Source organism: Schistocerca cancellata, chromosome 7 (assembly GCF_023864275.1).
Source record: "Schistocerca cancellata isolate TAMUIC-IGC-003103 chromosome 7, iqSchCanc2.1, whole genome shotgun sequence".
NCBI classification, from domain to species: Eukaryota; Metazoa; Arthropoda; class Insecta; order Orthoptera; family Acrididae; genus Schistocerca; species Schistocerca cancellata.
This window is the reverse complement of record NC_064632.1, coordinates 543000469-543021568: the sequence shown is the minus strand read 5'-3', so window position 1 is coordinate 543021568 and position 21100 is coordinate 543000469. Positions and strand designations below refer to the sequence as shown.

At 45.2% G+C, this 21100-nt stretch overlaps 1 protein-coding gene across 1 annotated transcript in view; it reads left to right on the top strand.

Moving 5' to 3' along the window:
• Positions 1–10522, top strand: part of LOC126092161 (uncharacterized) — a 1357798-nt gene extending 1347276 nt beyond the window's left edge. Inside the window, exon 6 of the mRNA XM_049907632.1 lies at positions 8411–10522. Within this exon, the coding sequence (XP_049763589.1) occupies positions 8411–8546 (136 nt within the window). The 3' untranslated portion in view covers positions 8547–10522. The remainder of the gene's footprint in view (positions 1–8410) is intronic.
• The last annotated feature ends 10578 nt before the right edge of the window (positions 10523–21100 follow it).

The following is a 21100-nucleotide window of genomic DNA, read 5'->3' as shown; positions in this document are numbered from 1 at the left end:
CCTGCCTGCAGTACTCTCTCTACATAGTCGATGCAGTCTTGCCGTCCACCAACTCCTAGAGTTGAAATTACATCATTACTAGACAGAACAGGAATCAACGTTTCTGACTGCCCACTGTCCAGGAAAAGAAATTCGATTCAAGTTTCCTCCATTAAAGAAACGCATCAGTGTGTGTCGCAGGCAACACTTCTCAAAATCTAACCGTCAGATTCTCCCCTGTGGCTCGCGCAAGCAAAGTCTCTAGGTCGATCCCCAGAGGGAAGTGCCTCACCACGCCCTACCTCACTCCATCCTGGACATGCGGTGTCTACATTAGCACTCGGGTGACGAATCCCAAATTCATTAGACCGAGCGAGGTGGCGCAGTGGTTAGCACACTGGACTCGCATTCGGGAGGACGACGGTTCAATCCTGTCTCCAGCCATCCTGATTTAGGTTTTCCGTGATTTCCCTAAATCGTTTCAGGCAAATGCCGGGATGGTTCCTTTGAAAGGGCACGGCCGGTTTCCTTCCCAGTCCTTCCCTAACCCGAGCTTGCGCTCCGTCTCTAATGACCTCGTTGTCGAGGGGACGTTAAACACTAACCACCACCATTCATTACCTCTAACTACGTGGGTCATGACTGTACCAGTTAATCACCTGAAGCTCATAGAAGGATTTTCTGGAGGTTTCCGTTTCCCCTCGTACATTCTTAGCACTCCATCAATCAAATACGTGTCTCTGCTTTGTGGCGGGAGGCATGGGCTAATGCTTTCCATGAAAATATTCCTCGGAGGTCAGTTTGCGACCATCGTTTGCGACCCCACACAGTCCTCCCCACTAAATCGATGTCTTTTCGCCTTGTCCCACTGCTGACGCCCTTTCTCCAGGTACACTATTCTGAAATCATTCCTGTTCCACCTGAGTGCAACCTCCCACCTGCAATGTTCGTACTATAGGGCTTCTGCGGCCTCCAGCATTATAAACTGCCGCCTTCTCACTCTGCTCTCTCACTCAGGGCAGTAACTGTCCAGAACATGACAAGTCTCTGCCTCTCTTTAACTGATAGCGGCTTCTGAGGAATGCATAGCCCACATCACCCTTTCTGTCTGTTTTTTTTTAACCATCAGAATTCTCACTGAAATGATGCAACCCTCCACGAATTCCTCTCCTGTACGAACCTCTTCATCTCAGAATAGCACTTGCAACCTACGCCCTCCATTATTTGCTACATGTATTCCAGTCTCTGCCTTCCTCTACAGTTTTTGCCTTCTACAGCTCCCTCTAGTACCACGAAAGTCATTCCCTGATGTCTTAACAGATGTCCTATTATCCTGTCCCTTCGCCTTGTCAATGTTTTCCAGATATTCCTTTCTTCTCCGATTCTGCGCGATACCTCCTTATTCCTTACCTAATCAGTCCACCTAATTTCCATAATTCGTCTGTAACACCACACCTCAAATCCTTCGAGTCTCATCAGTTCCGGTTTTCCCACAGTCTATGTTTCACTACCATACAATGCTGTGCACCAAACGTACATTCTCAGAAATATCATTCTGAAATTAAGGCCTATGTTTGATACTAGCAGACACCTTTTGGCCCTGTTTTTCAGTGCTAGTCTGCTTTTGATCTACTCCTTACTCCATCCGTCGTTTGTCTTTTTTGCTGCTAGATAATAGAATTCCTTCACTTCACCTACTTCGTGCCCATGAATCCTGATGTTAAGTTTCTCGCTGTTGTCATCTCTGTTAACTCTCATTACTTTCACCGAGCGAGGTGGCGCAGTGGTAAGACACTGGACTCGCATTCGGAAGGACGACGGTTCAATCCCGCGTCCGGCCATCCTGATTTAGGTTTTCCGTGATTTCCCTAAATCACTCCAGGCCAATGCCGGGATGGTTCCTATGAAAGGGCACGGCCGACTTCCTTCCCTAGTCCGATGAGACCGATGACCACGCTGTCTGGTCTCCTTCCCCAAACCAACCAACCAACCTCTCATTACTTTCATTTTACTTCAATTTACTCTGAATCCATATTCTGTACATATTAGACTGTTCGTTCTATTCAGCAGATCATGTAATTCTTCACTTTCACTCACGATAGCATTAGTTAGTGCTGAGTTCTAATTAACTTCAGACATGCAGTTCTACATAAATTGTTGAAACGTGATACTACCCGTTATAAGCTAGTAAAATGATTGATAATCGGATTGTGCATCATAAACAACGATCTGCTTCGCAAGCTGCGACATGGTCACGAATTGACCAGTGATAAGAAAATAAAGTAAATTTCCTTTACTTCACGTCTTGGTCACAAATATTTATATCATCAGACTACGGTGTCCGGTCTATAATGACCCTCATCAGATCTAAATTACAATTATATATTAATACCTTTAGCTGCTGATGGGCGTTGATATATATCAACGAGAACAGGTGAAAACGTGTGCCCCGACCGACCCGAAGCCGGGATCTCCTGCTTACATGGCAGACGCTCTATCCAGCTGAGCCACCGAGAGCACAAAGGATAGTGCGACTGCAAGGACTATGTCGCGCACGCCCCCCGCGAGACCCACATTCTCACCTTATATGTCCACACACTACACTCGTAGAGTCCCTACGCAACACATTCATTACTCAAGGAAGACATTCTTACCAAGTCCCGTAGCCGGCCGTTGTGGCAGAGCGGTTCTAGGCGTTTCAGTCTGGAACCGCACAACCCTACGGTCGCAGGTTCGAATCCTGCTTCGGGCATGGATGTGTGTGATGTCCTTAGGTTAGTTAGGTTTAAGTAGTTCTACGTTCTAGGGGACTGATAACCTCAGAAGTTAAGTCCCATAGTGCTCAGAGCAATTTGAACCAAGTCCCGTAAGAGTTCGGGTAATATGTGTGCATTGGCACAGAAGAGGAAGGTCATGGTCGGTCTTGCCAGAACTATATACTTATATGGATATGGTGTCTGTTCTTTCGGACATGTCCCAAAGAACAGAAACCATATCCCTAAAGTATATACTCTTCAGATCTGTTTTATAAAAACAATGATGTGATTTAAGTATAAATCGAAAAGAATATACAGAATATTAAATATACGGTGACAAAATGTTTCTGCCTTACAGGGGAATGCAGTGGCTGCATCTGGTAGAATATTTCCGGATTATACATAATTTTGGTAATACAAATTACACAAATCAAAAAAAGTTTTGCATCACCTCGGTTCCGAGAGTTCCGGAACCCGTACAGAAAATTGGACTAGAGATCAACATAAACATTATTTCCGCCCTTTTTATTGCTCATGAAAACCACACATTACATGTTGTACCACCATACAGCGAGGCCTTCAGAGGTGGTGGTCCAGATTTCGTGGCCACCGGTACCTCTAATACCCAGTAGAACGTCCTCTTGCAGTGATGCATGCCCGTATTCGTCGTGACATACTATCCACAAGTTCATCAAGGCACTGTTGGTCCAAATTGTCCCTCTCCTCAACGACGATTCTGCGTAGATCCCTCAGAGTGGTTCGTGGGTCACGTCGTCTATAAACAGCCCTTTTCAATCTATCCGAGGCATGTTCGATAGGGTTCATGTCTGGAGAACATGCTGGCCACTCTGGTCGAGCGATGTCGTTATCATGAAGGAAGTCATTCACAAGATGTGCACGATGGCGGCACGAATTACCGTCCATGAAGACGAATGCCTTGCCAATATGCTGCCAATATGGTTGTACTATTAGTCGGAGGATGGCATTCTCGTATCGTACAGCCGTTACGGCGCCTTCCGTGACCACCAGCGGCGTACGACAGCCCCACATAATGCCACCCCAAAACAGCAGTGAACCCGCACCTTGCTGCACTCGCAGGACAATGTGTGTAAGGCGTTCAGCCAGACCGGGTTGCCTCCAAACACGTCTCCGGCGATTGCGGCACTCATCGGTGAAGAGAACATGATGCCCATCCTGAGCGGTCAGTTCGGCATGTTGTTGGGCCCATCTGTACCGCGCTGTTTGTTCTGGTTGCAAGGATGGACCTCACCATGGAAGTCGGGAGTGAAGTTGCGCATCGTGCAGCCTATTGCGCACAGTTTGAGTCGTAACACGATGTCCTCTGGCTGCACGAAAAGCATTATTCAACATGGTGGCTTTGCTGTCAGGTTTCCTCCGAACCATAATCCTTAGGTAGGAATCATCCATTGCAGTAATAGCCCTTGGGAGGCTTGATCGAGGCATGTCATTGACAGTTCCTGTCTCTCTGTGTCTCTTCCATATCCGACAACATCGCTTTTGTTCACTCCGAGACAGCAAGCCGATGTGGCCGAGCGGTTCTAGGCGCATCAGTCCGGAACCGCGCTGCTGCTACGGTCGCAGGTTTGAATCCTGCCTCGGGCATGGATGTGTGTGATGTCCTTAAGTCAGTTAGGTTTAAGTCGTTCTAAGTTCTAGGGGACTGATGACAGATGTTAGGCCCCATAGTGCTCAGAGCCATTTGAACTATTTATCACTCCGAGACGCCTGGACACTTCCTTTGTTGAGAGCCTTTCCTGGCACAAAGTAACAATGCGGACTCGATCGAACCCCGGTACTGACCGTCTAGACATGGTTTAACTACAGACAACACGAGGCTGGGTTGAGTTGGGTTGTTTGGGGAAGGAGACGAGACAGCGAGGTCATCGGTCTCATCGGATTAGGGAAGGACGGGGAAGGAAGTCGGCCGTGCCCTTTGAAAGGTACTATCGCGGCATTTGCCTGGAGTGATTTAGGGAAATCACGGAAAACCTAAATCAGGATGGCCGGACGCGGGATTGAACCGTCGTCCTCCCGAATGCGAGTCCAGCGTCTAACCACTGCGCCACCTCGCTCGGTCAACACGAGGCTGTCGGATACCCTCCGTCTAATAGGCACTGCTAATGCATGGTTGTTTACTTCTTTGAGCGGGTTTAGTGACATCTTTGAACAGTCAAAGGGACTGTGTATGCGTAGTGATATCCACAGTCAACGTCTGTCTTTAGGAGATCTGGGAAGTGGGGTGATGCAAAAGTTTTTCTGATGTGTGTGCATCAAGTCCCAACGAGTCCAGACAAGCGAGATTCTTGTGTAATTGATTGCAGTTTAGTAAGATTTTTGGAGCGGTAACATTGGCTGCATGGATTTTGATTCCAGTTGGAGAGGTGTCTTATAGTCATATTGGTAGATGTCTTTCGTGCTTAGTGTGTGTGTGTAGTGTGTGTGTGTGTGTGGGCAAAATGTGTCCATCATTGTACGATGTACAGACTCGAATGACTTGGTGTGTATTGACTGGCTGTTGCGGTCCTTTACTGTTCTTAATATACATTGATGACTTACCATTCCACATTGGTGAAGATGCAAAGTTAGTTCTTTTTGCTGATGATACAAGTACAGTAATAACATCCAAAAACCAAGAACTAAGTGAAGTAATTGTAAATGATGTTTTTCACAAAATTGTTAAGTGGTTCTCAGCAAACGGACACTCTTTAAATTTTGATAAAACACAGTATATACAGTTCCGTACAGTAAATGGCACAACTGCAGTAATAGATATAGACTTTGAACAGAAGTCTGCAGCTAAGGTAGAATTTTCAAAATTTTTAGGTGTGTCAATTGATGAGAGGTTAAACTGGAAGCAACATATTGATGGTCTGCTGAAACGTCTGAGTTCAGCTACGTATGTTATTAGGGTTATTGCAAATTTTGGTAATAAGAATCTCAGTAAATTAGCTTACTATGCCTACTTTCATTCACTGCTTTCGTATGGCATCATATTCTGGGGTAATTCATCATTGAGTAGAAAAGTATTCATTGTTCAAAAACGTGTAATCAGAATAATTGCTGGAGCCCACCCACGGTCATCCTGCAGACATTTATTTAAGAATCTAGGGATTCTCACAGTAACCTCACAGTACATATATTCACTTATGAAATTTGTTGTTAATAATCCAACCCAGTTCAAATGGCTCTGAGCACTATGGGACTTAACATCTGAGGTCATCAGTCCCCTAGAACTTAGAACTACTTAAACCTATCTAACATAAGGACATCACACACATCCATTCCCGAGGCAGGATTCGAACCTGCGACCGTAGCGGTCGCGTGGTTCCAGACTGAAGCGCCTAGAACCACTCGGCCACACCGGCCGGCCCCAGTTCAAAAGTAATAGCAGTGTGCATAGCTATAACACCAGGGGAAAGGATGATCTTCACTATGCAGGGTTAAATCTGCCTTTGGCACAGAAAGGGGTAAATTATGCTGCCACAAGAGTCTTTGGTCACCTACCAAACAGCATCAAAAGCCTGACAGATAGCCAACTAAAATTTAAAAACAAATTAAAAGAATTTCTAGATGACAACTCCTTCTACTCATTGGCTGAATTTTTAGATATAAATTAAGGGGGGGGGGGGGAATTTAAACATTAGTGTCATGCAATATTTTGTGTAATGTACAGGGCTATTACAAATGATTGAAGCGATTTCATAAATTCACTGTAGCTCCAATCATTGACATATGGTCACGACACACTACAGATACGTAGAAAAACTCATAAAGTTTTGTTCGGCTGAAGCCGCACTTCAGGTTTCTGCCGCCAGAGCGCTCGAGAGCGCAGTGAAACAAAATGGTGACAGGAGCCGAGAAAGCGTATGTTGTGCTTGAAATGCACTCACATCAGTCAGTCATAACAGTGCAACGACACTTCAGGACGAAGTTCAACAAAGATCCACCAACTGCTAACTCCATTCGGCGATGGTATGCGCAGTTTAAAGCTTCTGGATGCCTCTGTAAGGGGAAATCAACGGGTCGGCCTGCAGTGAGCGAAGAAACGGCTGAACGCATGCGGGCAAGTTTCACGCGTAGCTCGCGGAAGTCGACGAATAAAGCAAGCAGGGAGCTAAACATACCACAGGCGACGGTTTGGAAAATCTTACGGAAAAGGCTAAAGCAGAAGCCTTACCGTTTACAGTTGCTACAAGCCATGACACCCGACGACGAAGTCAAACGCTTTGAATTTTCGGCGCGGTTGCAACAGCTCACGGAAGAGGATGCGTTCAGTGCGAAACTTGTTTTCAGTGATGAAGCAACATTTTTTCTTAATGGTGAAGTGAACAGACACAATGTGCGAATCTGGGCGGTAGAGAATCATCACGCATTCGTGCAGCAAATTCGCAATTCACCAAAAGTTAACGTGTTTTTTGCAATCTCACGGTTTAAACTTTACAGCCCCTTTTTCTTCTGCGGAAAAAACGTTACAGGACAGGTGTATCTGGACATTCTGGAAAATTGGCTCATGCCACAACTGGAGACCGACAGCGCCGACTTCATCTTTCAACAGGATGGTGCTCCACCGCACTTCCATAATGATGTTCGGCATTTCTTAAACAGGAGATCGAAATACCGATGGATCGGTGGTGGTGGAGATCATGATCAGCAATTCATGTCATGGCCTCCACGCTCTCCCGACTTAACCCCATGCGATTTCTTTCTGTGTGGTTATGTGATAGATTCAGTGTTTAAACCTCCTCTACCAAGAAACGTGCCAGAACTGCGAGCTCGCATCAACGATGCTTTCGAACTCATTGATGGGGACATGCTGCGCCGAGTGTGGGAGGAACTTGATTATCGGGTTGAAGTATGCCGAATCACTAAAGGGGCACATATCGAACATTTGTGAATGCCTAAAAAAATCTTTTTGAGTTTTTGTATGTGTGTGCAAAGCATTGTGAAAATATCTCAAATAATAAAGTTATTGTAGAGCTAAAAACAGCCGACCAGTTGCAATGGATAAAGTAATCTTTACCTAGGTTTCGACAGATTTAAATCTGTCTTCTTCAGAAGGCGGCAGTATTACATTAATATGGAATGATGTATCATCGTCGTTTTTACAAATATCTGGATAGATCCATTAGTCCAAATTAAAATATAGCCCTGAAAATAGGGCTTGTCATGTAAATAAAAATTAGTACATGGATGTTGGAGAGCTCACAATTGAGTCGCTTGTGAGCTCTGCAACATCCATGTACTAATTTTTATTTACATGACAAACCCTATTTTCAGGGCTATATTTTAATTTGGCCAAACGGATCTATGCAGATATTTGTAAAAACGACGATGATACATCATTCCATATTAATGTAATACTGCCGCCTTCTGAAGAAGACAGATTTAAATCTGTCGAAACCTAGGTAAAGATTACTTTATCCATTACAACTGGTCGGCTGTTTTTGGTCTTATTACGTGGAACCGTTGCTGTTGCGCAGCTATGTTTAAAAAAAATTATTGTAGAGCTGTGAAATCGCTTCAGTCATTTGTAATAACCCTGTAATATCTTGTACAGACATCTTTTATTAGCCTGACACGTTGCACATCATTACGAAGTGTGGTATTCATGATCTATGGAACAAGTATTAATCTCATCTAATGTGTGCTTGCAGTTGTATCCAGAGTGGGGAGTGCGCGCTGCCCGGCTGCGAGTACGGCCAGTACCTGCGCAAGGCGGGGCGGTGTCCGCGCAAGAGGGAGCGCCTGAGCGCCTGGAACGCGATGCACCACCGGCTGTACAACCACTAGGGGCCGCCGTCGCCGGCTGACGCCTCCGCCGAAGAGGTGGGACCAACCACAGGCCGAGCCGGAGACGCTGCCGTGCGCGTGCGGCTCTGCCCGGTGCTCCCACGGACACGAGAAGCTACTTAGCTGCGCATCTGCCTCACCATCCCGCCTGCCTACTGCAAGATGACGGCACCTACCACCGAGATACGCGGTGTAATAAGTGGGCAACGTCACAGAGCAGACGCCCATTTCCAAGTCAGAGACGAGCGTAAAATTTTTAAACCGTTTACAGAGACCATCGACATGTATTTTATTGATCTACAAATTTCTTAAATAGCCAGCAGAAATGAGGTGCTCAAGTGAGGATGTACTGTTTCTCCTAGGATAGTATCTGTCTCAGAGTCTGCATTATCGAGCGCTGTTTTAGTAACAACAGCACACAAGGAACATCAAAATACCTTCCGGAAGTAATTCAATCTCTTCCTTAACAAAGAATCACAATTATTTTCCACCAATGAGAATCCAATATCACTCTTTTTTAAACAGAATGCTTCATAATCCAACGACTATTTCTACTCGCTGTACCAGAGACCGACGAGCTAAAAATATTCTATGTTTTGCGTAATTATTCTCGGTTATATATAGCCCATCAGAGAAGTGCTTTGACTAATAGTTCAAAGACTCCAGCTCACAATTTCCTGGAGCTCAGTTATAGTCATTTGTTACATTCTCGAAACGCTTAGTACTCTAGCATTGTCTTAGCTTGTGACTTAGAACGTAGAATGCAAATTGTGCGAGTGGAAAAGCTCAACGTAAAGTGCTTGTGTGAGCGAAACTTTTTTTTTCCGAAAGTGCATTTTTTTTAGGAGGAACGTAACGCTGTTCCATGAACAAGACACATTGTGATATAGTACTTAATTCTTAGTTTCTGCGTGTGTAAGTGTGCTTGTGAATGTGTGTGTAGTGGAAGAAGGAAGCTGTGTGAAATAGCAACCCACACGGCTTCTCAGTAATATTTACTAGTCTTTTATATGGTTTTTAGGCTTCAAGTTGTAGGTGATACAGCCATTTATTTAAATACCTCAGTTCTCTAGATTTGTAGCTTTTAGGAAAGCATACTTTTTCGTTTGTTGAAATACTAAAGCAGCTTACCGTAACCGCTAGTCTAACACAGTTTCACAAAGGTGCTGTAAACCATACGTTATACGGCACTTGCAAAGAGCTTACCTAAATTATATCACTACCAAAAACCGATCGAGGAAAAAAAATTGCTGCTGTGTGAAAATATGGTGCCATTATTGCAATAATCATAGATGTATTAACACTTTATATTACCATATATGTAATTAACCCTTGTACAAAGCACAGTTTTGTATATCACTATGCATTTATAGAGGACAGATTAACAAGTCAATTCAACACATCGTAAGTTATAACAAAAAAATCTATGATACTTAACAATTAAGCTTACAATTATTAACGTATCACTATTTACAGAGAAAGAGAAAATTTGATGACGAAAATGTAAACAATAACACAGTAATACAAACGTAATACAGAACAGAAGTGGCCAGTGCCAGTAATGGAAAACTACCTCAAAAATATTTGCATAGATCCAGTTTCATAAGATTATTCAAACTCTCAGCTCGTGCAGATTTATTTTTAATGCTACTCACCTTTAAGGTGAGGGGTAGAAACCAGTTAGGCCTGGTATTGCTACGAAACATGTATGGAGATTAATTACATGTAGACTGCTGCAGGAAAGAGATCTATTAGCATCTTAGATCTCATACTTCTTTTTATATATGTAAAAACAAAAATTTACAAGTTTTTCTACATATTTATAGGCTTGGTTTATATATATATATAAAATCCGAACGAGATATGAAATCAAAATAAATGAACATTAAAAAATACCAAAACATTTTTATCGTCTGTAAGAAGTTTCAGTTTAAGCAATTACATTATTTTAAATTTGTACTGTTTGTTGTAATCAGTGAACTGTAAAACACAAAATATATTACAGCATTATGTAAAATATGTTTTATCTGCCTTACTCTAGCTCGTTATCTTCCTCACGTTGCAGTTTACAACAGTCGTTTACTTTGTGTACTCTTTTTGGTAATACTTTAAAACACATTCGTTAGTTCTTATAATTTAATTTTCCCCGAGATATTGAAGTCTCATCTTTATCTACGATAATGCTGGAAGGTGAAGAAATTAATTAAAATTTATGCCCCAGCCGGGACTCGAACACTGGTCTTCTTGTTTTAAGACAGAAATGCTGACTCTTACACGACCGCAGCACTACCACGCTCCTTGCTGCATCAACTCGCCAACTAGAGTGCCCTCCCCAACACAAACTTCAATTCATATCTTCATCTTATTTCCCCCCTAAATTGTCTCTATTGCCAGGGCTCTCTGGCATTGGAATAGCACTCCAGCGTTGTGAAGTAATGGGGAAGTCCTGCACCACAGGTGATCGTATGGATCATATAATTAGAGAAGAAAGTTGCTATTCACCATATAGCGGAGATGCTGAGTCGCAATAGGCACAACAAAGAGATTCACACAATTATGGCTTTCGGCCATTAAGGCGTTTGTCAGCAGTAGACAAACATACACACGCACACACACACACACACACACACACACACACACAAACACAACTTGCACACACGTCTGCAGTCTCAGAGAGCTGTTGTGCCTATCGCGACACAGCATCTCCCCTATATGGTGAGTAGCAACTTTCCTTCTCTGGTATTGTTACATTCCATCGTGGATTTTCCATTGTTGGATCGTATAATTAAATTTTCCCCGAGACGTTTAAGTCTCATCTTCATCTACGAGGAAGATGCGTCAGCGTTTCTGTCTAGTAACCAAGAAAAGCCTGATTCGAGCCCCGGCCGTGGCACAAATTTTAATTCATTTCTTCAGCTTCCTGCATAATCGTAAATAAAGATGAGACTTAAATGTCTCGGGGAAAACTTAATTTCAAGATTTATACGATCGCCTGTGATAAAGGACTTCCTCATTCCGTCCAACGCTGGGGTGCTGTTCCAATGCCGGAGAGTCTTGGCAACAGTGACGATTTGGGGGGAAAATAAGCTGAAGATATTAAGTTTGTGTTCGGGAGGGCACTGGACTTGCATATTTCGCGCAGAAAAATCGACCATAGTGCTGCGGTGGTGTAATGGTCAGCGTTTCTGTCCAGTCTACAAGGAGACCTGGGTTCGAGTCTTGGCCACGATACAAATTTTAATTCATTTCTTCGTCTCCCAGCACTAACTTCTTTAGTATTATGGATTATGTGAGTTTTCTTCAAAATACATTACAACTTTGTTTCTCAAAACTTCCATTAAGAGAAAACAATATTCAAACCATCATGCAGCTAAAAAACATTATTTTAAAAAAAGTGAAATGGGTATACTTCATCAACTACCTCAACAATTACAGAATGCGACTACAATAAGTCGTGAAAGACACCATGGTAAAACAAGTTCAGTAAACAGAGTCACAAATCCTCAAAGTATCCATGCATGGAAAAATACTGCTGTGATATGAATGGCCTTTAATCTCAATAAGGTAAGAAAATTAAAACATCCTTTACAGAAGCAACCATCTGCACAGCAAATAAAATTTATAGCTGCCTATCCTCAAACTAAGCTCCAAGTAAATATAACACCCGATAAGGCTGGAGCCACTGCAGCCATAAACTATAGGCGGCCATCTTGCGTTTGCCCAGCTACACCTACAGTGTCCTCAGTCACAACCAGAGCCTTTCTGGATAACAAACAAATCACCCAGCATGCAACGAGGTACGCCACGGGGTTCACGACCGCGGGGCATGCGGCCATTAGCTCACTGGATCACCCGTTACAAGACGCCGCCGTTGACGGTACTGAGCCCTCAAAACAAACATATCCAGCGGGGACTCCTAGGGGCCCAATACGTGCCTAGTGTTGGAGCACCCAATTACCAGTAATCCCACCCACTGTGAATGCCCAGAACCTGCAGACCAAGAGGATTCCACTGGAACGAGGCGAGTGATTTCATCTGGATCAGGGACTTCGTCAGCCACATGTAGTCCCCGAAACCTGTTTGCCAGACAAACCATGGAGGCCCTTTCATCGTTCCCTCGGATAGTCTTTGACTGCCGGCCGCACCTTGGAACGACCTGCTACTGGAGCCTGGGTGAGGGATCAACCTCACGGTGGGCAGCAGCCACAGTAGTACACCGATCGGGGGAAACATGGGTCGTGCTGGACGTACCTCGAATCTCCACTTCCGCAACCATCCCCCCCCCCCCCCTCCCGCACCACTCCACCACAGGGAAGCGCATTGGAAACAGCCTCAAGTTACGTGATCGAAGCCAACACAGTCTGAACGTGTGAGTGAAGTGTCACCAACCCGACTCGCATCTGAACATAGCAACAACAGTTCCTGTCCATTCTAAAGATGGCCTGATAAATACGCAGACGCACGGAACATAGGAGTTGAAGCTAAAGATCGCCGACGAAATTTAAATTTACTCGTTTCTTATGAGAAGCTGCGTCAGCTCACAGTATTCTGATGAGCTGCTACTGCTACTGTGAGAGCTATCACTCGACTGGGGGATCTAGTTACTGCAAGTGGCTCTTGTAAAACAAAACAAATGCCTGGCGCGACGAAAATACAGTCATGTTCAGAAAAAACACAACACAATGAACGCCTAGAGATAGGACGTTCATATTCATAGGACAAGTACATTACTATGTCATACAGAAATGATTAATATTTCAGTCACCTCGGTTCAGCATGTGTCCTGTTATCTAGCAGGAACAGAGTTCGCCATCAGTCCTGATAGTTTATTCCATGTGTGATGGCATCGATGTGTATGATGTGCGAATGGCATCCTGTGGTATAGCCATCCATGCTGCATTCACATGGTTCCGAAGGTCATTGGTGATGCTTGACAATGCGTCACAGCGCTGCACCCATCATTTCACCATATCCCATACGCTTTCGATTGGCGACAAATCTGGTAATCTGGCGGCCAAGGAAAAATTTTGACATCCTGTGACATCGAGAAGGCACGTGTTTGTGCAGCAGCATGTGGTCGTGTATTGTCTTGCTGAAAAATGTCGTCTGGGGTGTTGTGCAGTATGGGTATGGCTACAGGCCACTCACGTAGGCCACACTTGTCACAGTGCCACGAACACCGACCAACTGTGATTTGCGTATGTACCCAACAGCGGACCCTCCGTAAGTCGTCGATTTGGCGTTGTATGTCTTCTGCCAAAGCAGTCCCTTTGATGCCGCTCCCCTGCCTGCGAAGCATCAATTTTAAAGAAACAGAACCTGAATTCGTCCGAAAACACAATCTAATGCCATTCCTGTTCCCAGTGACGTCTTTCCATACACCATTGCCGTCTAGTATGTTTCTGCACATACGTCAAAGGTAGGAGGAGAAGTGGACGACGAGGACGTAACTCATGCCGTAACAAACGGCGACGGACTGTCACCCCTGACAGTGTACGATGTGTTACACTGTTCCATTGATGCGCCAGAGCCGATCAGAACGCAGATCTGTCCTGCAATGCCATTCGTATGAGTTGTCGATCTTCTCGGGAGTGGTCTGAGTGCTGCGACCAGACCCATCTCTTCGTATTCCACGGCCTTCCTTGCACCATTCTACACACACCCGCTGCACTGCCAAAACACTTCGTCCCACACGAGCAGCGGATAGATGCATCACATTCTCTCATGCCAATAATGAACGCACTTTCAAACTCATTGATTTGACGGTATAGTTCGCGCATTCGTCTGCGAGGGAGCCTGCACGTCTTCTCAAGTTACACCGATCCATTACCTTCGGTTTACAGCGACAACGAGAGCCGCAGGCACATTCTACAGGTATGCCCTGCTGCGCCGCGACATCGATGTTGACCTCGAATCGGCGGGCTGACATGTGACAAATGTGAATCATTTCTGCAGAAATCACTTAATAAAGGCAAGGCCTCCGGTCCAGATTGTATACCAGTCACGTTCCTCTCAGAGTATGTTGATAAAATAGCTCCATATTTGGCAATTATATACAACCACTCGCTCACAGAAACATACGTACCTAAAGACTGGAAAATTGCTCAAGACACACCAATACCCAAAAAGGGAAGTACGAGTAATGCGCTGAGTTACAGCCCTACATCACTAACGTCGATTTCCAGTAGGGTTTTAGAACATATACTGTATTCGAACATTATGAAGTACCTCGAAGAAAACGATTTATTGACATATAGTCAGCACGGATTCAGAAAATATCGTTCTTGTGAAACACAACTAGCTCTTTATATTCATGAAGTAATAAGTGCTATCGACAGGGGATGTCAAATTGATTCCATATTTTTAGATTTCCAGAAGGCTTTCGACACCGTTCCTCACATGCGTCTTCTAATCAAACTGCGTGCCTACGGAGTATCGCCTCAGTTGTGCGACTGGATTAGTGATTTCCTGTCAGAAAGGTCACAGTTCGTAGTAATAGACGGAAAGTCATCGAGAAAAACAGAAGTAATATCCAGCGTTCCCCAAGGAAGTGTTATACGCCCTCTATTGTCCCTGATCTATATTAACGACGTAGGAGACAATCTGAGTAGCCTTCTTAGATTGTTTGCAGATGATGCTGTCTTTAACCATCTTGTAAAGTCATCAGATGATCAAAACTACTTGCAAAATGATTTAGATAAGATATCTGTATGGTGCGATAAGTGGCAATTGACTCGAAAAGTGTGAAGTTATTCACATGAGTACTAAAAGAAATCAGCTAAATTTCGATTACGCAGTAAGTCACACAAATCTGAAGGCTGTAAATTCAACTAAATACTTTGGGATTACAATTACAGATAACCTAAATTGGAACGATCACATAGATAATATTCTGGGTAGAGCAAACGAAAGACTGCGATGAACTGGCAGAACGCTTAGAAGGTGCAACGGGTTTACCAAAGAGACTGCTTACACTACGCTTGTCCCCCCTATTCTGGAGTACTGCTGTGCGGTGTGGGATCCGCATCAGACGAGCAAGCTGGGGACGAGAGACTGAAGAGGAACACATTTAGAATTTAACAAGTAAATGAAACAACATATCACGAATCATTTAACTTTTAATAAACTGCGATGTCTGGCGAAGACCTGGCGCAGCACGCCCAAAACGCTCTCCCGAACCGTCCCCTGCCAGCCGCTTCAACGGACGTAGGAAGGCTAGCCGATCTCCCGTCTCACGGTGTCGCAGCTCGCCCCAGCCAGACCGTTGTCGTGGGTTGACTCCTGTTGCTCTCGTGTCGGCCGCCAAGCCACTACCCCTCGCTATACGGCGCGGGCCACTGGACTGACGTGGCGACCTCACATGCGCCGACGCTTCAGGCGGACAAGTTATCTTGTGTCTCAGTGCGCGACCGACCAACCGATCGATCGAACCACCAATGACCATTGCCTGAACAAACTCGAGCAGACTGGCGGCCTAACACATACTAGCACTCTGGACGACAGACAGACACTGACTGCCCCACACTGATCCGGCTGACCAACTAACCAGACTCGTCCTTCGTGAGTTTCTTTTTTTTCTTTATTGTGATTTTAAAACCTGTAGAACAGGTAGGCTGGCAGCAGCACAATACGCCGCTCTTCAGCCGAAGACAGTACAATGATATAAACAGAGAAGATACATCACTTGGAAAAACGGCGGGAAAAAACAGTAGACACATGAACATAAAAAAACATGAAGCCGTTCACACTCGATGACGATCCGCACTACAAACTGTTCACACGAAGCACAAACACTGAAGATGACGATGACACTGGTAAACGATTTAGTGTGACGGTGAACACTGAACACTAAACACGACGGCACGCACGAGACACTGATGGCGATGATCTCCGGCGCGCGAATGTCCACTTAGCGTGTGCGAGTCCGCGGACCTGCCAAGAGGGGAATAAGGGTGAGGTGGGGGAGAGGGGAGAACAAGGATGCCAGTGGCTGAGGAGATGGGGGGAGGAGGATAGGGACAGGGGAGGGGAAGCCCAGGGGAGGAGTGGGGAGAAATGGAGGAGGGTGGGAAGAGGGAGAGAAGGAAGGGAGGGTGCCCAGAGGAGCAAACACAGGAGGAGGAGGGTGGGAGGATCAAAGTTGGTAGGAGGGGTAGATGGAGGGGAGGAGGGCATCAGTAGGGAGAGGGAGCTGGGCGGAAGCCACCTTGGGAGAGCGTAAGGATGGTGGAGAGATGGAGACCTGGTGGGAAGTGGGAATACAGGCGCAGCAGCGGGTGGGGGTGGGAGAGGAAGGTGGAGACTAGCGGGTGAGGAGGATAGAGTTTGCGGGAGGTGTACAGGATCCGTATCCTCTCAAGGAAAAGCAGGAGGAGGGGGAAGGGGATGAGATCGTACAGGATCCGCGTGGGGGAGGGGAGATGCAATAGGCGAGGCGGAGAGCATGGCGTTCAAGGATTTGGAGGAATTTATAAAAGGTAGGGGGGGGGGGGGGCGGAGATCCAAGCCGGATGGGCGTAACAAAGGATAGGGCGGATGAGGGATTTATAGGTGTGGAGGATGGTAGAGGGGTCCAGACCCCACGTACGGCCGGAAAGGAGCTTGAGGAGACGGAGTCGGGAGCGTGCCTTGGCTTGGATTGTCTGGATATGAGGAGTCCAGGAGAGGCGACGGTCGAGGGTGACGCCAAGGTACTTAAGGGTGGGAGTGAGGGCGATAGGACGGCCATAGATGGTGAGATAGAAATCAAGGAGGCGGAATGAAGGGGTGGTTTTGCCTACAATGATCGCCTGGGTTTTGGAGGGATGTCCTTCGTGAGCTCCTAGCGCCCCTTAAATGCACGTGAACAGGCTACCTTTCCCCTTTCCCATCAGACGGAGACACCAAAGCTGCGATTTCCGCAGCGGCGCCACCGCCAGAAACGGAGGGCGACTCCTTTACGCTATGCTCTGCGGCGCGCTCTTCAAAACAGCAAATTTTACCACGCCTCAGAGATAACATTCTAATATAGGTAATGCGAACATCATCGGATAGAAGGTATGGCAGGAGAGCAAGTGTCAAAGCTGGTACGGACGGCGGGAAGTTCATTTCCTCTGTAGGAAAAGTTCATAATCGGGAAATGTACTCAATTTTTATAGACAAGACCACCCTCGGAGGCCATGTCCTGAATGTAAAATTTATCTGACAAAATATGGCCTCTCCCCTGCCTCCGCTAAAAGGTAATTTGTGGGCGTCGACCGCATGGCTCCTATACAGGAAAGAATGGCTCACGACTGAAGAGTATCTAATTTGGAGAGATAAACTTTAGCTGCATTGTGATACAGTAGACAGTCTATTCGAGACCGAATAATCCCTCGGGAAGTGGTGAGCACGGTACTCTGATGCACTCCCCACCACTCAGTGAGCGCATTACATTCAAAACTTCTTTTGACATCCTAACAGTAGTTCGAATGCGAGGTCTCCATTTTAACCGAGAGTCAGATATCATCCGTAGGAATCAATTATGAGATTCTATCCAGAAAGCGTGCTTTCCACACGTGGCACGACTTTCAATGCAAAGAGCGTTCGATTTGTAATAAGGGACGATCACCGATTTCTCAGCCGAAACTTCCAGCCAGTTAGCAAACATTCATTTATCGATGTGCGCTGTGAAAGCGAGTAATGCCATGTTGGTCTGAAGATACGAGTACACAGTGGAATACACATGGACATAGTCCGCATACTGCAATATCTTAGTGGAGGGGGGTGACGTACATTCCAAATCGTGAGTATACAGATTATACAAGAGAGGGCTTAAAACTGCATCTATGTCGAGCCCTGGGCACGAGAAAAGATCTGAACAAACTGCCTCTGAGTGAAAGGGTACTGATGCCATTAAGCATCCTTTAAAGAATTCCGAATTCCACCAGCTTGTTTAAGAGAATCGGTATATGTTCGTGATCATAATCATCTCTAAGGTCAAGAAAAGTTGCGAAGACTGTTTGTTTCATTTGAAAGGCAGACACGACTCCATAGCACGCGAATTCAGATTATACAAGGTGCATTCAAGTTCTAAGGCCTCCGATTTTTTTTCTAGTTAACTACTCACCCGAAATCGATGAAACTGGCGTTACTTCTCGACGTAATCGCCCTGCAGACGTACACATTTTTCACAACGCTGACGCCATGATTCCATGGCAGCGGCGAAGGCTTCTTTAGGAGTCTGTTTTGACCACTGGAAAATCGCCGAGGCAATAGCAGCACGGCTGGTGAATGTGCGGCCACGGAGAGTGTCTTTCATTGTTGGAAAAAGCCAAAAGTCACTAGGAGCCAGGTCAGGTGAGTAGGGAGCATGAGGAATCACTTCAAAGTTGTTGTCACGAAGAAACTGTTGCGTAACGTTAGCTCTATGTGCGGGTGCGTTGTCTTGGTGAAATAGCACACGGGTAGCCCTTCCCGGACGTTTTTGTTGCAGTGCAGGAAGGAATTTGTTCTTCAAAACATTTTCGTAGGATGCACCTGTTACCGTAGTGCCCTTTGGAACGCAATGGGTAAGGATTACGCCCTCGCTGTCCCGGAACATGGACACCATCATTTTTTCAGCACTGGCGGTTACCCGAAATGTTTTTGCTGGCGGTGAATCTGTGTGCTTCCATTGAGCTGACTGGCGCTTTGTTTCTGGATCGAAAAATGGCATCCACGTCTCATCCATTGTCACAACCGTCGAAAAGAAAGTCCCATTCATGCTGTCTTTGCTCGTCAACATTGCTTGGCAACATGCCACACGGGCAGCTGTGTGGTCGTCCGTCAGCATTCGTGGCACCCACCTGGATGACACTTTTCGCATTTTCAGGTCGTCATTCAGGATTGTGCGCACAGAACCCACAGAAATGCCAACTCTGGAGGCGATCTGTTCAACAGTCATTCGGCAATCCCTCAAAACAATTCTCTCCACTTTCTCGATCGTGTCGTCAGACCGGCTTGTGCGAGCCCGGTTTGTTGTCACACGATGTTCTGCCTTCATTAAACTGTCGCACTCACGAACGCACTTTCGACACATCCATAACTCCATCACCACATGTCTCCTTCAACTGTCGATGAATTTCAATTGGTTTCACACCACGCAAATTCAGAAAACGAATGATTGCACGCTGTTCAAGTAAGGAAAACGTCGCCATTTTAAGTATTTAAAACAGTTCTCATTCTCGCCGCTGGCGGTAAAATTCCATCTGCCGTACGGTGCTGCCATCTCTGGGACGTATTGACAATGAACGCGGCCTCATTTTAAAACAATGCGCATGTTTCTCTCTCTTTCCACTCAGGAGAAAAAAAATCGGAGGCCTTAGAACTTGAATGCACCTCGTACATAGTTCCCTTGGCCTTTCTGAATCATACTGACAGTGAATCATCAAATTGCTGTATTCAATCCACCATTCTAGTATCCTTTGATACCATTCGCTTCAGTATTTTTGCGACACATAACGACAACGCGATTGGTTGGTCGTTAGAGGCCGTATTTGGATCTTCGTTACATGTTTATTCCACGTCAAGATCCGCGTCAGACCGAACGTCATTTGTTTGTGCCTTCCGAGCTTTCGTGTTTACTGCAGATAAGGGTACAGTCTATGATGTAACAGAATATGACTATATGTCGCTCCATGACATCAGCAACATTATGTACAGTATGTAGCATCCACCCCTAAATCTTCGAACTTTTCTAGCTCCGTAACTGATATTTGCATAAATTTGATTTAAACTGATTCTGACGCAGTAATTTTAAGTAAATCAGCTACATGATAGAAAAAATAATGTTTTATTCAAAAAAAGTTAACGCTTTACTGTAACTGGAATATAATTACATAAACTGTGTTCATAACTCTGTAGAAAGAGCAATATATATAATGAACATACTTCGTACTGCAACGTAACCTTCCAGTGCTGGTGGTGGTAAAACTCTACCTATGTAGGTAGATTACCGTCGCTTTGTCATGTCCTACCGCTCCTGCAAGCTACCGTCTGTAGTAAATGGTTTCTTAAATTCGGGTGGTCCACGAAATTACTGGCCCCTGCTGGTTATTACCGGGTGTTAATGATTACTAGCGGAAGGTTTTAACCAACCGGTAAAAATTTGAACACAATGGATAACGATATATATATATATATATTTGCACCACTACAGAAGGCACCTATGAAGGGCTTAATAGGCAGTATATAGCTTTTATTTGCTTTCATGACCCAGGGTCGACTGAGGTACTGACTTTCACCTATTCTTTATAATTGAGGGAGCAAATAATCAGTAGAAGCTATAGATTAAATGTGTTTATTCAGTACCGATGGGATTTCAAAAGCTTGCCGTGTTTCTCTTGCAATATACATCATCACAACTTGTCTCTTTAGTTAATGTGGTTCAGTATCGCCACGTAATTATGGAATGGGACAGGGGAGCGCAGACCTGGCTCAATGTAATTTTATACAAACACACAATTATACCTAAACCCATGCTTATTAAACCTAATGGCTATAGGTGATTCAGAACAAGTTCAACAAACACAAACAAACCAGGTCAGGGAGGAAGA